A 15,960-nucleotide genomic window follows, 5' to 3' on the forward strand; every position below is an offset into this window, starting at 1 on the left:
GAGGCTGAGGAAGGTTTGGGGTTCATTTCCACCATTCCCAAATCAGTGCCCCCACTGGAGTGCAGCTGAGAATCACACAGTCCTTGACCTGGAAGGGCTCTCAGGGTGGCAGTCAAAACTGCTATCAGCCAAACTTTGTAACTGCTGGAAAGAAAGAAAACATGCTCAGGGGAACACCCAGGAGGAACAATCAACTCCACCTGAGACAAGAGAGGTGTGCTTCCTGGAGGAGGTGGCATCGGAGCCCTGAAAGCGAAGGGCAGGGCATCTTGGAAGATGAAATTGCCGAAGCAGAGGCACGGGAGGTAGAAAATGCTAACAGGACTGCCAAGAATGGAGGAGCCGATTTTTGCCTGGAAGTAACAACTGGCTGAAAAGGCTAGAAACACAAAGTTAAATCATCTGGCCCTCCTAGAAATTCATTTTCCTGTTCATCTTGCCACTTTCTCTCTGATACACTCTCCAAACACAGTCCGGCCTTAGAGCTGGCAAGAGTCATTGTCCCCTACCCCATCCACCTTTCCCACTTCAGTGACCGCTGGCCTGACCTCCTGGGGCCAGCCCTTGTTTTTCTTGGCTGAGGGTTTCAGACAAGCCCTCGCACCCACCCTATCCCCACCCCTCAACCAGTGCCCGATGGGGGTTGTATAAACACCCCAGCCCCCTCACTCCTGGGTGAGATAGCAGAGGTACATGTTCTACTCCAGGGGTCTGCACACTAGGGCCCATGGGCTAATCCAGCTCGCTGCCCATTTTTGTAAATAAAGTTTTATTAGAACACAGCCCCACACATCCATTTATATACTGTCTTCGGCTGCATTCCAACTGTGTAATTGAGCAGCTGAGACAGGGACCTTATGACTCATAAAGACTAAAACATCCAGGGTCTGGTCTTTTACAGAAGCTCGCTGAGCCACCTCCCAGAGCCCCTGGTACAACCTGGCTCAGTTGCCCTTGGTCAGGGGTAACATGGCTGATAATACCGACTGCCTTTCTCACTCCCCTCCTGGAGATTCACCCATCACCGTCATGAACTACATGAACCACATACAACTGTTTGACTGTTTCGATTCCCACAAATGGCAGTTTCCTATGGTTCAACGTAATAATTTTAAAAATATTTATCTATTTGGCTGCACCGGGTCTCAGCTGTGGCACTCAGGATCTTTTAGTTACAGCATGTGGGGTCTAGTTCCCTGACCGCAGATCGAACCCGGGCCCCCTGCATTGGGAGCATGGAGTCTTAGACACTGGATGACCAGGGAAGATCTCAACCTAATACTTGTACTCAAATGCTTGTTTCATGGGAAACACAAGCTAGGACAGCAAGACGAGCGTCACTGAGCCCATTTCACAGGCAGGCCCTGATCTGACTCTTGTTTCTGCACACACACAGCAGAGGTCTGCTAGGGGTTTTGGACTCCTTGTCCCCACCCCCAGTCAAAGCCTTGCCAGGTAATTGCTACATGCAATGTCCTTAGAACACCTGCCAGGCTACCCAAGGCTTACAGTCATGGACTTGTTTCACCTCAAGAGAAAAGCAGGGCTCAAAGAGACCTACCCAGGTTCACTCGGCTGGCAAATGGGAAAAATGAGGTTTCAAACCTAGGTTTTCTTATGACAAATTCCTGGCTCGTTCCCTGACAAATCAGCTACCCCTTAGTCTTTCACCTCAAGCAGCCTGTCAGGGCCCCTGCCCACCTCTCCGGAAACCAAGTCGATTTTCCATGAGGCTCAGCTGAGATCAAACAGGCAAACATACTCTATCAGGCCCAAAACGGTTTTATGTTTGCAAGGTGCAAAACAGAAAACCAAGACAGACACCTTTCAAAGAGGTACCTGGAAAGAAACCCACTGGGAAGCACAAAATATACATCTATAGTCATGAACAGAATCAACTGCAGCACAGACTGTTTTTATTTTCTTAGTTTTCTGGCTGTCCCCTGCAGCACATGGGATTTTAGCTCCCCAACCCGGGATTGAACCGACGTTCCCTGCACTGGAAGGAGGATTCTCAACTACTGGACCACCAGGGAGGTCTAGCACGGAGTGTTGTATAGATCAGAAGTGTTGGAGGCAAGCCTGGTGCAGTGGTAAAGAATTCCCCTGCCAATGCGGGGGATGCCAGAGACTGGGGTTCGATCCCTGGGTCAGGAAGATCTCCTGGGTAAGAAATGGCAACCTGCTCCAATATTTTTGCTTGGGGAATCCCATGGACAGAGGAGCCTGGCAGGTTACAGTCCATGGGGCTGCAAAGAATCAGACCCAGCTGAGCGCACGCACTCATACACACTGGGATTGAAGCCCTGTCCTACCCTTCACTAGCCCGACCATGGCCAAGCCAGGAATCCACCCAGACACTTGATTCTTCCAGCCCCACCTAGCCCTATGGCCATGCACACCTTGCAGGACTGTAGAGAAGGTGACCTGTAGCAGGGGTGGACACTGCCCAGCACAGAGCTGGCCACACCTGTTCTCCCCACTCTGTCGCCAGAAATTTCCAGACAGTGGATGGGTGGACCCACCCAGCCAGAGCCCCTCCAAGGACACCTATCCCACAGCTGCTGTGAATTTCTGCCATTCTGGCTCCCAGCTGCCCCTTCCTTGGAGAACTTCTCTGAGCAGATCTGAGCTGCCTTGCCCAGTTATGTCCCCACCCTCCACGTGTGGGGCTGTCCACAGCCCATGACTGTCTGATACGGTAGGACAGAAGGCTGATCAACCTTCTGATGCCATCTGCCCTCCAGAGCTTTCCCTGGGTCAGGCTGAGGCTGGCCTGGGGGAGAGTGACCGTTATTAGCTGCTTTTTTTTTTTTTTTGATGTGGACCACTTTAAAAGTCTTTATTAAATTTGTTACTATGTTGTTTCTGTTTTATGTTTTGATTTTTTTGGCCACAAGTCATGTGGGATTTGAGCTCGCCAATCAGGGACTGAACCGTACCCCCTGCACTGGAAGGTGAAGTCTTAACCACTGGACCACCAGGGACATCCCCAACTGCTGCTTTCCCTGCTCATCTTGCATCCTGGTCTCACCTGAGATCACTGCGTGTCACCTGAGCAGGAAGCTACGTCTCAGCCCAAGACCATGGGAGCAGGAGGGCATTCTCCCCATCTTTTATAATCTTTTCAATTTGAAGGCCACTGAGAGGAGTCTAAGAACACCGCACGTGTTCACTTCTCCCTCCCTCGCAGCACCCACCTGATTCCCATCAGGATGGGGCTCCCCAGCCTGGGGGTCCCTCTCCCTAGACTCAGCACAACCAACAGAAGCTAAGCAGAAGTGGCTGCAGCTTACAGGGGCCAGATGGCTGCAGGGTGGGTTGGCTGGGTCTGGGTGGGCCCCCGAGGCCCCTGGTCCAGTCTTGGTGTTGGGCCCAGGCAGATGAGAGATGTTTCTTGGGGCATTTGCTGAGGAACTAATGAATTTCCATTCCACGCCCCAATTAAGGACAAGTCCTCCCACCTCCTCCCAAGGCGACTACCAAGCAGCGTTTCTCAGGGACCCCGAGGTCTGGAAACGCAGGAAACGGACCAGAAGCCTCGGGTGCCGATAGGGTCCAGGGTGGCCACTTGGGTCACCTGGGAGAGATAAGAGGCCCTGGCTGGCATCCAGAAACATCCGTTCTACCCCTGGTTTTGCCAGAGACCTGCTGCAAGGCTTTGGGCAAACCATGCAATCCCTGTCTGGGCCTCAGTGAGAGGACTTCAAGAGCCTTCAAGGTTCTGAGACAGTAACAGCTAATGCTCTGAATACATCCTTACTGCGGGCAGGCTCTCCACAAAGCATGTCACAAATATGTACTCATTTAACCCTCCCGTCACCTTCAAGGCAGGAAGGAGCGATTACTAGCCCTTCTTGCAGCTGAGGAAACTGAGGCTCAATGAAGTAACTTGCTCAAGATGACGCAGCATTAAGTGGCAAAGCCAGGCTTCAAACCCAGGATATCCAGCCATGGAGTGTGTACCATAACCACCGCTCTGGTGATCCACAGTGCGTATCATCTGACCACTCTTGGATCCTCACGGGACTGGGCACCGCCAGAGTTTCCTCTCAGTCATGTCCGACTCTTTGCAACTACATGGACTGTGGCCCGCCAGGCTCTTCTGTCCATGGAAATCTCCAGGCAAGCATCCTGGACTGGGTAGCCATTCCCTTCTTCAGGGGACCCTCCCAACCTAGGGATCGAACCTGGCACCAGCATAACAGCTTAATAAGAATTTGCTAACTGGAAAATAAAGAAAAAACTGGTAACCTAAATGACCGAGATGGTGGGTTATGGGAGAGGGACAAGGTAGCTGAGGTGTGAGGGAGACTGATGGCTCCCTGGGTGTCCTTTGATGCTGTTTGGCTTTTCACCACGTAACAAGCTGCAGTCAGTAACGGCAGCATAAAGGGGTGTGAGAGCCGGAAACAGTGTTTGTCCGGGGGAGGGGACAGGAGACCCAGAAGACGGAGGTGCCTGGGGCCCTTTTAGCTGGGCAATTTTTGTGCTTCTAAAATGTACCATCTGCATATATTACTTAATCCAAATAATACTCATTCTTTTAAAAAGTCTTCAGGGACTTCCCGGTGTCCAGTGGCTAAGAATCCGCCCGCCAACGCAGGGGACATGGGTTTGATCCCTGCTCCAGGAAGATCCCGCGTGTCACGAGGCAACTAAGCCTGTGAGCCACAATTCCTGAGCCCACGTGCCTGGAGCCTGTTCGCAACAAGGGAAGCCTCCACGCCGCCACTCCAGAGGAGTCCCTGCTCACCACAAGCAGAGAAAGCCTGCCCACAGCAACGAAGACCCGGGGCAGCCAAAAGAAAAAATTTTTTTGAATTTTAAGTAGTAGTGGTGTTAGTCGCTCAGTCGTGTCCAACTGTGATCCCATGGACTGTGGCCCGCCAGGCTCCTCTGTCCAGGGGAGTCTCCAGGCAAGAATGCTGGAGTGGGTTGCCATTTCCTTCTCCAGAGGATCTTCCTGACCCAGGGATCTAACCCAGGTCTCCTGCAGTGCAGGCAGACTCTTTACAGTCTGAGCTACAGGGAAGACTCATTTAAAAATAAAGGTACTCAATGACCCATCAGCCAAGAATCAACTAGAGAGAAACAGGTAGGGGAGGAACACCAAGAAGGAGATGCAGGGTTGGGAGATTCCGGTTGTATATAAACCAAGCCCACTAGACACCTCGCTCTGAAAACGGGGATTCAGAGGCCCAAAAGAAAATGCAAAGTGGCTTCAGGAGATGCTGCGATCCAGTGGCTGAATGGAGACCTCTTCTCCTGACTCCTAATGCAGCCTCTCAGGCTCCACCAGGCACACAGTAAATTTTACCAACTGTGTTTGTGTTTGGGACCCAAGCCAGGAGTCCCAACCGCAGGGAATGCACTCCCACCACCCCGCCCCTCCTGCACCCAGGATGTCTCCAACAGCAGGAAAGGCAGCGCCGCAGCGGCCCAGATGCCTTCTATGCACCACACTGGCATTTTCCCTCATTCTCACAAGGTAGAGTTACTCATTCCAGTTGACAAAGGATGAGGCTGAGGTCCAGAACAGTGACACATCGAGAGACAGCTAGGATGCAGCAGAGATTCAAACCTGGGTTTGGGGGCCTCCAAAGTCCGTGCTCTTTCATGATCCTGAGCCACCCCTCTTGGAAGAGTCCTTCCCACCAGTTAAGGACAAATCCCAACTGGAATGTATTGGTGAATGCCTTTGTCTTCAGACTCTGAATTTTGTCGGACTGGATAAGATTCTTACCATATCATAAAGTTTGTCCCCGCCACGCCTCGAATCTGAGCTGAACCTCAACCTTCCCTAAGAAATTACCAGCGACCCCTTTCTTAGAAACATCTAAATAAACTGACTCAGTAAAGGCCCTCGGTAGAATTTCCCTACTTTTTACCCTTTTACATTGATGGTTCCTTTAATTTACTTCTTCCCAGTGGAGACCTGTCCTCAAATGCACCTCCTGGTTTTAACACATAGTTCTGCCTTTCCTCAATGCAAGAAAGGGGTGGCATCCTATTCCTTTTGGTAAAAGGGGCTAGGCCTGAGCCCCTCAGAATCTCCAGAGCTGTCTGAGGCCAATATGTCACAAAAGGATATTATGGGTTGATGTGTTATTCATGTCGACTCATTTATCATTTATACAGATGGCTTCCAAAAGGATTGATGAGGTCCTTCACATTAAACCCGGTGTACAGCAGGTTTAATCAGCTGAGACCCATCTGATCTGAGACCTTGTGATGGAAACAGGTGTGCCTGAAGACTACACCCGGGTACCGAATCTGGTACCCAATGTCCCAAGTATCTAAGACATCTAAGGAAACATCCCAAGTTCAGAAGAACCCTTCATTTCTCTCCAGCTTTTTTCTTTAACCCAGTGATTCTCCAACTAGGGTTTGGACCAGTATCAGCATCACCTGGGAACTTGTTAGCAATGAGATTTTTCAGGAACTTCCTTGGCAATCCCGCGGTTAAGACGCTGAGGTTCCACCACAAGGGGAGTGGGTTTGATTCCTAGTTGGGGAACTAAGATCCCACATGCTGTGTGGTGCGACCAAAAAATTTTTTTAAATAAATGAGATTTTTAGGTCCCAACCCAGATTAAAGGAGAAACTTGGAGAGAGGCCCAGCAATCTACGTAACAAGTCAGCTTGATGATTCTGACCAACAGTAACAACCACAATGACAGTGGTCACCTCTAACTGAGCACCTACTATGTGCACAGGATTAAACCCATCATCTCACTGGTCCTTGTAACTGAGGACCACATGCCCAGCTCTGAGGTAGGTGTGTTTTGTGCATTATGTCAATTTACTCCCTACAATAACCTTTTGAAGAACTTACTTTTTTTTTTTTTGGCCACATCACACAGCATGTGCAATCGTAGCTCCTCAACCAAGGAGCAAAGCCATGCCCCCTTCAGTGGAAACACAGAGACTTAATCACTAATGGGACAGCCAGGGAAGCCCAAGAACTTACCATTATTATGCCCCCATTTTACAGAAGAAGAAACTGAGTCCCAAAGAGCTGAAGCCACTGGCCCAAGGTCGCACAATTTAGAAATGGCAGAGGTGAGATAAAAATGCAGGTGTGTTGGATTCCAAAGCCACGTTCTTTCTGTCCCACCCTGGAAGCTCCCCAGAGTTTCCCAGCTATATCACCCCGAGAAGCGACACAGCTGGGTCAGATGAGAACTGAGGAGGAGAGAGGGGGCAGGCAGCCCAGACTCCACACTACCTTCCAGCTACAATGGGAAAGGAAGCCACATGACGCATTTAAAGACACCTGTGTCTAAGGAACTCCAAAGACTGGGATTCAGGAGGCGGGAGTTCTTGGTTTCTGACTTTACCCAGCTGAGGGTCTTTCTCTTTCCCACTCTGAACCTCAGTTACCCACACTCACATTCCTTGTTCCTGTCTACAAGGCTCACTTGTGCCCCCAGCTTACTTCTCTGACCTTGCCTCCCCTCATGCAGCTTAATCACGCTGGTCTGCTGTCTGTTCCCTAAACACCCACATTCATGTTGACCTCAGGGCCTTTGCACCACCTGTTCCCTACGCCTAAATCCCTCTCGCCCTTCATACTCCCATGGCTGGCTCTTTGTCATGTAGAGCCTCAACTCACCTGTCACCTCCCCAGTAAGCCTTTCCTGACTACCTTACTTCATGTCCTATCCCATCAACCTGTCTTCTTTTCATTTCACTTAACACAGTCTGAAATTATTTATTGCTTAATTGCTTCCCTGTTTATTATCTGTCTCCTCCACTCTAGAACATAGCTCCATAAGAGCAGAAACTGCCTGACATGTTCCCCAGATATAGCCCCAGCACCTAAAGAGACGTTTGGCACTGAGCAGCTAATTAAATATGAGTTGAAGAAATAATAACACCAAAGAAGAAAACCTAGACTCAAAGTCCAGAGCCCTGGATCCTTAACATGTGACCCCGGCAAGGTGCTCTGACTCATAGAGCCTCAGTTTCCCTCCTTGCCTAATGAAGAGCATGGACTAGATGCTCTCCAAGAGGCCTTCCAAGATCGCTAGTCTTGGAAAGCCAGGCCTGGAAGCCGCCCAGCTGGTCCATCCAGAAGAGGCACCTGGCCAGGGTCTCTGCAGCAGCTGCCCCCTCCCCACCCCCACCCGCATCCCTGCCCAGCCATGCACTCATCTCACTCCCCCGTCGCAGAAACTGTTAATGAAGTGCGCACTGCTAAATGCAGTTACAATTACGGGGGCTAAGAATAAGGCGCTGACATCAGCCTTGTCAGTTTCCGAGTGAATCAGAAGGGGAGGGGGGAGGAAGGAGAAAAGGGGAGGGGGGACGGTGCTCCGGAGCTGTCAAGTGGAAATAGCACAGCGTTAAATATAATCCAGCATTGGCCTACATCGGTCTGGAGAGGCAGGTGATAGATCGGCCCCCAGGGCTGGGGCAGACAACTGGATTCTTCAAGGAGGCCAGGCAGCCCCGTGACGGGGATCATCCAGGAACCGATGGGCAGGAAGGCACTCCAGTGAGCTGGGGTGGAATGGAGTGGGATGGCAGATCCCAGAGGGGCGCATCTGAAGCTGAACAGGCCCACACACCTTCGCCTTTGTCAGTGGCTGTTTTGCCAGCCCAAGCACAGCCGCCAGGCCTGACACTGCCCTTTCCCCTCTGGAATCTCATTTCAGGCCAGGAGGCAGAGGATGGTCTCTGGAGTCAAACACGCCTGGGTTTGAATCACTACTGTGCAACCCAAGAAAATCACAAAACTATAGTACCAAGCTGCCTGGCTTTTCCTCATCTGCAAAATGGGTACATCGACAACAGTAGCTACCCCTTCTGGCTGCTGTAAGATTCAGGGAGACTATGGAAGGCACTGAGAGCAGAAGAACAGGCCCTTCAACCATTTTTATTTTTACAACCCCGATACATGCGCAGACAAAGATGATTAACCCCTTTTTCAAGAGAGGGAAACTGAGGCCTGGGATTTGCCTGAGGCCCTAACACCAAAGTAGAGTCAAATCCAAGCCGCATCGAGTAAATGGGGAGGGTAGGGACCGGGAGGGAATTCCCAGTGGTCATTCCAGGGGACTGGGGGTGAGGGTGGGAACTGAGCTTCGACAGGAAGACAGCGGGCTTGACTGCCAAGGAGGGGAGGGGGTACACAGGTGACAGTGTATGCGCGCGGGGAGGGGGGCGTCTACACCCTTCAGAGCACATTCTCCAAAGCCGGTGCCTTTCCAGCAATTCTTAAAAGACATGCTGAAGCGATGGTTGTTAAGGCCACCGTGAAGAGATGTTAGGGGAGGCAGAGAGGAGAAGGGCCCTGAGATGAGAGAGAGGGTCAGCTGGCTCGCATCTGCTCTCCACCTCTCCGCCCTGCACTCTCCCAGCCCTCAGTCGGAACAGGCTCACCTCCGGGTGGAGGTGGGCAAGGAGGAAGGCAGCACAGAGTTCTCAAAGGGAGACAAGGTAACGGGTCCCTCCTTTTCCCTTCCCACCAAACACAAGCAGGGGGGCCTCTCTGATAGCTGCAAACGCCAAGGAAGCTGCAGCCATGAGTCTGGCAGCCTGGGGACAAGGAAGAGGGGGCGCCAGAGAGGGAGGAGAGAATTTTTGGAAAGAGCTCTAACAGCATCAGAACAGATCTGGAGGCCAGTGAGCTGTGCACCAGGGGAAAGGATGACTCCTGTGCATGCTATTTTTCTGAGATGCCTCTTTCAGGGTCATTCAAGACAGCGGAGTTTGGGGTCCGCACTCTCACCCCACCCACAGCCTGAACTATGAGGAGAGCTGGTTCCATTCTTTACTGTGCCTCAGTTATCCAAATCCAGAAGAGTTCTGCCCAATTCCCAGCCCATAAAGGAGATTACAGCACTTGGTGGTAACTTAGGGAAAGCGGCAGAGGGGGAACAGGAAGTGGCATGCCCCAGGGATGAAGGTGGGAACAGAGGCTTCCGAACCTCCACCTCGCGCCCTCCAGCGGCCCCGATCCTGAAACATATTTTCAGGCTCCTCCCCTCACCATTCCCCCTCATCCACCCAGCCCCAGCCCCCCTTTAGAGCCGAGTCCTTTGTTCCCACCACCTCAGGGTGGAAGGGGTGGTTCAGCAGGACATTTTGTTTCCCAGGAAAAGCTCAGGTCAAATTTCAAGGACAAAAGTTAGCACTGGGGCTGGGAAAGAAAACTCTGCCAAGAGGAGGAAACTGGGGAAGGGAGGGGGAGTCCAGGGCGGGTCATTCCAGGTGCCTGGGGTGGGGGCGGGATTTGGAGCTCTCGATACCCCTGCTGAGATCTGTCTGGCGAGACATGAGTTATCTCCTCCCCACCAGCCAGGAGAGGTAACGCAGACAGCCCCCTCCATCTTCCCTTCGTCCAAAAATAAGGGGACTGGGTTTTGGCACTAGTTGGTAGGTCCCAGCCACCAGGCCACCCCACCCACCAGATTTGGCCTGATCGGAAGAAGGCGGTACCACGAAGGGCTTTCCAGCTCAGAGATGTGGCCCGAACTGCTAGGAGAGGGACCGGTAGCCGGCCGGTGTTGCCATGGCAACTTCCTCCCTGCACTGGATCGAAGCATCCTATGGGCAAATCGGAGCTGGCTGCTCCATCTTCTCCACCCCTCTCCCGAGCGGGTGGGGGAGAACTGGACGCCAAAACCACTTGGTCAGACTCAGGGACACCATCCTCAATTTCAGACCCTGATGTAGCAACCCCCTTTGGCATTTGCTGGAAACTGGAGACAGTTTCTCCAGACACAGTCCCCAGCCATGCCCCAAGGCAGACTGGCAGGTCTGGGACTGTAGATGTAATAAAAACAAACTGTTGAAGAGAACAGGGACATGGGGAGTTGGGTGCTCCCCACCCTCTTGTTCCACATGTAAGTCCCCCAAATCCCCTTCTTTAAACCCCTCCCAAGAAGGAGGGCCCAATTCTGCCTTAATAGCTATAACAACGCAATAAAATTAGCTTATAAGCTAACGTTTTGAGAATCAGGCTTCCCCCCTGCCTCAAACCCACAGATTCCTTTTTACAATCTTGCTCAGAAACAAGCCTTACTTCTTGGTAAGAAGAAAGATTAATAGCTAACAGCTACTGAGAGCCCATCTCGTGTCAGGCGCTGTACTCTGCCCTCTGCACACAGCGTAACAATCAACAGCATAGATGCTTGAGGCAGACTGCTCACATTCAGATCCTACCTCCCTCATTTCCTGGTCCAGTGACCTTGACTGAATACTCTCTCTGTGTCTCAGTTTTCTCCTCTGAAAAGTGGGGATGTTAACATGAATTCTGTCTCAGTTTTCCCTTTTGAAAATGGGGACTGTCAAATGTTAATTTTATAGACTTGCTATGAGGAAAGAAAGCAATATCGAAAGTGCCTAGGAGAATACCTAGCAGAAGGAATCATTTAAAAAATGTTTACCCTCTGTGGTCCATACTCTTATTTTCTTCCCGATATAAGAAAGCAGAGGTCACATGTCTAACTCCCCGCTGCCCCAGCCCTCCTCAATTACAAAGCCAGAAGGAGCCAGGTTGAGCCATGAAGACACAAACATGAAAAATGCCTCCCCAAAGCATGCCTCTCTAAAGCCCCAATATCTTTTTTTAAATTAATAATAATTATCTATTTATTTTTTGCCTGTATTTTTTTTCATTTATTTTTATTAGTTGGAGGTAATTACTTTACAACATTATAGTGGTTTCTGCCATACATTGACATGAATCAGTCATGGATTTACATGTGTTCCCCATCCTGATCCCCCCTCCCACCTCCCTCCCCATCCCATCCCTCTGGGTCTTCCCAGTGCACCAGCCCTGAGCACTTGTCTCATGCATCCAACCTGGACTTAAAGCCCCAATATCTTTCTAAAAAGGGGCAAAGCAGTGTAAGAAGTGGGTTCAGTGTGCACAAGGGAAGATGCTTCTTGGGAAGAATTCTAGGAATCCGCGGTGACCAGCCTCCTGAGCCCCAGAATGGCTAGAACAGGGAGGAAGGGGCAGCTTCCTTTGCTGACAAAATGTCCAAGGCTCCCAAGCTTAAGGGAGGAAAGTGCTCTGGCCCAGTTAAGGCTAATGAAAGTCTCCTCCTCACAGTTTCTCAGGAAACCAGCTGAAGGGTAGCATATAAGCTCTGAAGATGGCTCTGAGTCAATCGAGTTGATGAAAAAGATGCAGTGGACAGGAGGTGGAAGCAGCAACAAAGGGAGAACCCTAGATAAGCCAGAGGACCATCAGGGGCCCTTCTGGTCCACCGGGAACAGAGAGGGGCATGAAACCAGCCAGGCGAGGGAGCAGAAAAGAGAAAGGTAGAGTCAGGTCAGTTCTGACAGCCCTCCGACTACAGCAGTCTCTGTCCACTATCTGAGACATATTCAAACTGCTATTCGAAATTAGTTCAGTGCAGCGCCACTCTAAAAGAATAAATCTAAAAGGCTTCTTTTCTAAAGGAGGAAATTAATGACTTTGAGAAGAACAAGAAAAATTAAGAACCAAGACGACGTTCCCTACTTCTGATTCTCACCAGACGTTCATTAGCCTTCCAGAAATGAAACTTCACTTTCTTCCTCCCCCTCCCAAATTTGAAGCATCCCTTAAGATGAGCAGTTGAGCACAAGATGCCCAAACCAAACTCTTGGCTGTCGGCCGCTCCCTGGGGCCTCTTCACCTGGGAACCATTTTCTACACAGCGAGATCTGACTTTAAAAAAAAAAAAAAATCATCTTTCAGAGACAGGACTAGTGCTTTACTGGAAAGAGAACCGGAAACCTGATTTTAGTCTCGGCTCTATGCCCGACTCACTGGGTGACCTTGGGTTATACACACACACACAGGGACTTCAATCTCACACACATTCACACACACAAACACACACACATCCATTTGGGGGCAAAGAGATGTTGGACAAGATGATTTTGAGGTCCCCCAAGTGAAAAAAAAGTTAAGAATTTGAAGAAATCTGCTGGGGGGAAAAAAAATCAGGTGAACCTTTAAAAATCTCTAATATTGCATGAAGTTACCTATTGTAACTTAAGTGAAACCAGAGCAAGTTGCCTGCAACTAACGATAATAACCAAAGCGTCTGAATCATGACAAGGAGCATGACTCTGGAGAAAAACCCAACTGTCCCTACCACAGCGACAGTTGGCTCTTGAGACCCAAGTGGCCTGCTGAACTTCATGATTGTCCTTGAACATCAAGGGAGGGATAGGGGAGCCTGCCCACCGAGGCAGGTGGGGCTCCGTCCCCAAGCCTTGAGTTGAGCCAGATTTCCTCTCTCTGATTTTGCTCCAGGGGAGGCCACTGGGTTAGGAGAGCCCCTCCACCCCTCCTCACCTTGCCTTGTCCATAATAATAATAATACTACCCTCCCTCAGCAGCATCAAGGGGGAAGCGAAGCCTCAGTTATTCTTTCTGTAAAATGGTGATTCTGTAAATTGGCTCTGCAGTAACCATTTCACTCCACCCCCTCTTCAGGTCAACAGCAAGACAGCTATGTCAGGGGTCAGCCTCACACGCCCCCATTCACCCACTTAACCAACACATTCTGCTGTAGAACTTTCTGCCCACTTGCCCCCTGATCCAACAGGAAGTGGTGAGCACCCATCACCCACCGCTCCATCCAAGGCTTATCAGATAACTGGCTGACCAGAATAAGTGTCCCTGCAGGCAGAGAGTTTTAGGCAGAGCCCTTGAACTCCCTAAAACTAAGGACAAAAATGTTTGGATGGTGCGTGTATGCATTTGGGGGAGAACTCATCCGTATTGTCATCAAGTTCCCCAAAACGTCTAGGAAACCATTTTGCTCCTCCCCACCACACACTCCCCTCTCCTTTCATCCCCTCACTGAACTAAAATACTCTCAGATCAGCGTACAAAACACTTTTAACTTAACCTTGTGTCTGAGGTATCGTCATCCCATTTTACAGATCAGTATATGGAGGCTAGGGGAGGCAAGACTCGCCCAAGGTCACGGCTAATAAGGAGATAAGCAAGTCCAAGACCGGAACCTGATTCCCACTCCCTCTCTGGCACTCTTTGGGGAACTCTCACCCAAAGCCCTCTAGCTACCCCACCTGTTGGTGGATTCGCTTCTTCACCGCAAAAGCGTATCCGAAGCCCTTCTGTTTCCTCTGCCTGGTCCCAGGGCCGCCAGGAGCCGGTTTCTCCACATTTCCCCGCCCCTTGGGCTCTGGCTGAGGTTGCGCGCAGGCCTGGGAGCCTGAGGTTCGGGCCGATGAATGATGGCCCGGTCCAGCCCACCCAGAAAGGCCACTCCAGGCCCAAGAGCACCCGGGATCAGGGGCACACTCGGAAGGGCGCGCAGGTGTAGAGTCGGCGCCGCCCTACGCCTCCCTCCGGGACCAGCCGGGAGGGACCGAGAGGAAAGGCCGTCCCCCGGCCGGTCCCCTCAAGGTCCACCCCAGTCCTGGAGCCCGAAGCCCCCGCCCCTGGGGGAGGACGAAGAGAGACAAACGCGGGGCGCTCAAGGCCCTGGGCGCGGGGCAGGGGTCTGGCCCCGGGAGTCTCAGGATGCAGCCAAGACAAAGATGGAGCAGGAAGGTTGCGCGCCACCTCCAATGGCGGGGGGCGCGTCGGAGCCCCGCGGGTGAGGCGGCCAGAGCCCCGGGGTCTGCGGAGGGGGCACTTATAGGAGGCTCGGGGAGGGCGGCAGGTCGGATCCAGGGACAAGAATGGGAGCATTCGGTAGGCGCAGGTGAGTAGGGATAGCTAAGTCCAGGAGACCCAAAGGGCCCACCTGCGGAAAAGGGGTGAATGCAGAGGATCTAGGTCCCTGGGGGCGGCGGGAGGCGAGAAGATCCCACACCCTAGAGACTCTGAGGCCCCGTGGGTGGGAAATTAGACCCTGGGGGCGCATCCCCGAGGGTGGCTGGGATTGGGGGTGGGGAGGAAAGAGTGGCCACCTCTCAGGGCGCACCGGGTCGGGGACCGGGCCTCGGGATCCGGCTCCCGGGACGCCCCCCGGGGGTCGGGGGCGGACAGCGCGCTTACCCGCGTCCTCATCGTCGAAGGAGTTCATGCACGGGAAGTAGATGGCGAGCGCCTCGAAGGAGGCGGACAGGCTGAGGCGGCTCTGCGAGCGCTCCATGCCCGCGCCAGCGCCCGGCGCCTCGGCCGCGGCGGCGGCGGCGGCGGCCGGCTTGGGCAGCTTGGCCGCCCCATTCTTGACGCGGAGTACGGCGCGCGGCGTGGTGGCGGCGGCCCGGGGCCGGGCCGGGACTCCGCGGCGGGGCGGGCGGGCGCGGCGGGGCCGGCGGGCGGGCGGGCGGGCGGGCAGGCGGGCCGGGAGCTGGCGGCGCGCGGAGCCCGAAGCGCGCGGTGCTCCCGGCGGCGGCGGCAGCGGTGGCGGCGGCGGCGGTGGCGGCGCAGCTCGCTCTGGCCCGCGGCGCCCCCAGCCGGCCGCGCGGGGCGGGCTCCAGCCGCCGCCGCAGCCAATCGGCGCCGCCCGGGGGAGGGGGCGCCGCGCGCGGGGCGTGGGAGCCGGAGGGCGCGGGCGGGGCCCCTCCTGGCCTCCCGGGCCCGCAGGTTGTGCGCGCCCCAAGCGACGAGCGCGCCCGGCTGCTGCGCCCCCAGTCCCGGGGTGCGGCCCCACGCTGTCCCCACCCCCACACTGAACCCCCCCCAGCCGCCTCGAATCCCAGGCGTCCGGTCCCCACCTGAGACTGGCCAACCCCAGGTTCAGAAACGCACTCGAAAGGGACACAGTCCCGGTGACCGGCGCTGGAGACCCTCAGGTTCACACGTGAACCCGCAGAGCAGCTCAAACAGGCACCCCCACGACTGCATCCACTTGTGCAAGATACACCGCGGACACCCTCAGACTTACACACCCAGAGAGACTCACCCAGGCTCACTCATAGCGACACTTGGAGAATCAAGCGCCAGAACCCCCTAAGACCCCCGCAGGTAGAACGTCCACGGACACACACGGATTCACACCCAGAGACCTGCAGACACACTCTGAG

The 15,960-nt window shown here is 53.2% G+C and overlaps 1 protein-coding gene across 2 annotated transcripts in view; it reads right to left on the bottom strand.

Moving 5' to 3' along the window:
• RIMS4 (regulating synaptic membrane exocytosis 4) overlaps positions 1-15,104 on the bottom strand; it is a 65,885-nt gene extending 50,781 nt beyond the window's left edge. The window contains exons 1-2 of one of the 2 annotated variants that reach the window (XM_065919787.1): positions 14,987-15,083; positions 11,400-11,402 (exon numbers count right to left, since the gene is read on the bottom strand). In XM_065919787.1, the coding sequence (XP_065775859.1) occupies positions 11,400-11,402; positions 14,987-15,083 (100 nt within the window). Of the gene's footprint in view, positions 1-11,399; positions 11,403-14,986 lie in introns of both variants that reach the window. The other variant, XM_065919786.1, reaches the window with a different exon arrangement.
• Between the last annotated feature and the right edge of the window lie 856 nt (positions 15,105-15,960).

The sequence above is a fragment of the Muntiacus reevesi genome, chromosome 2 (assembly GCF_963930625.1).
Source record: "Muntiacus reevesi chromosome 2, mMunRee1.1, whole genome shotgun sequence".
NCBI lineage: Eukaryota > Metazoa > Chordata > Mammalia > Artiodactyla > Cervidae > Muntiacus > Muntiacus reevesi.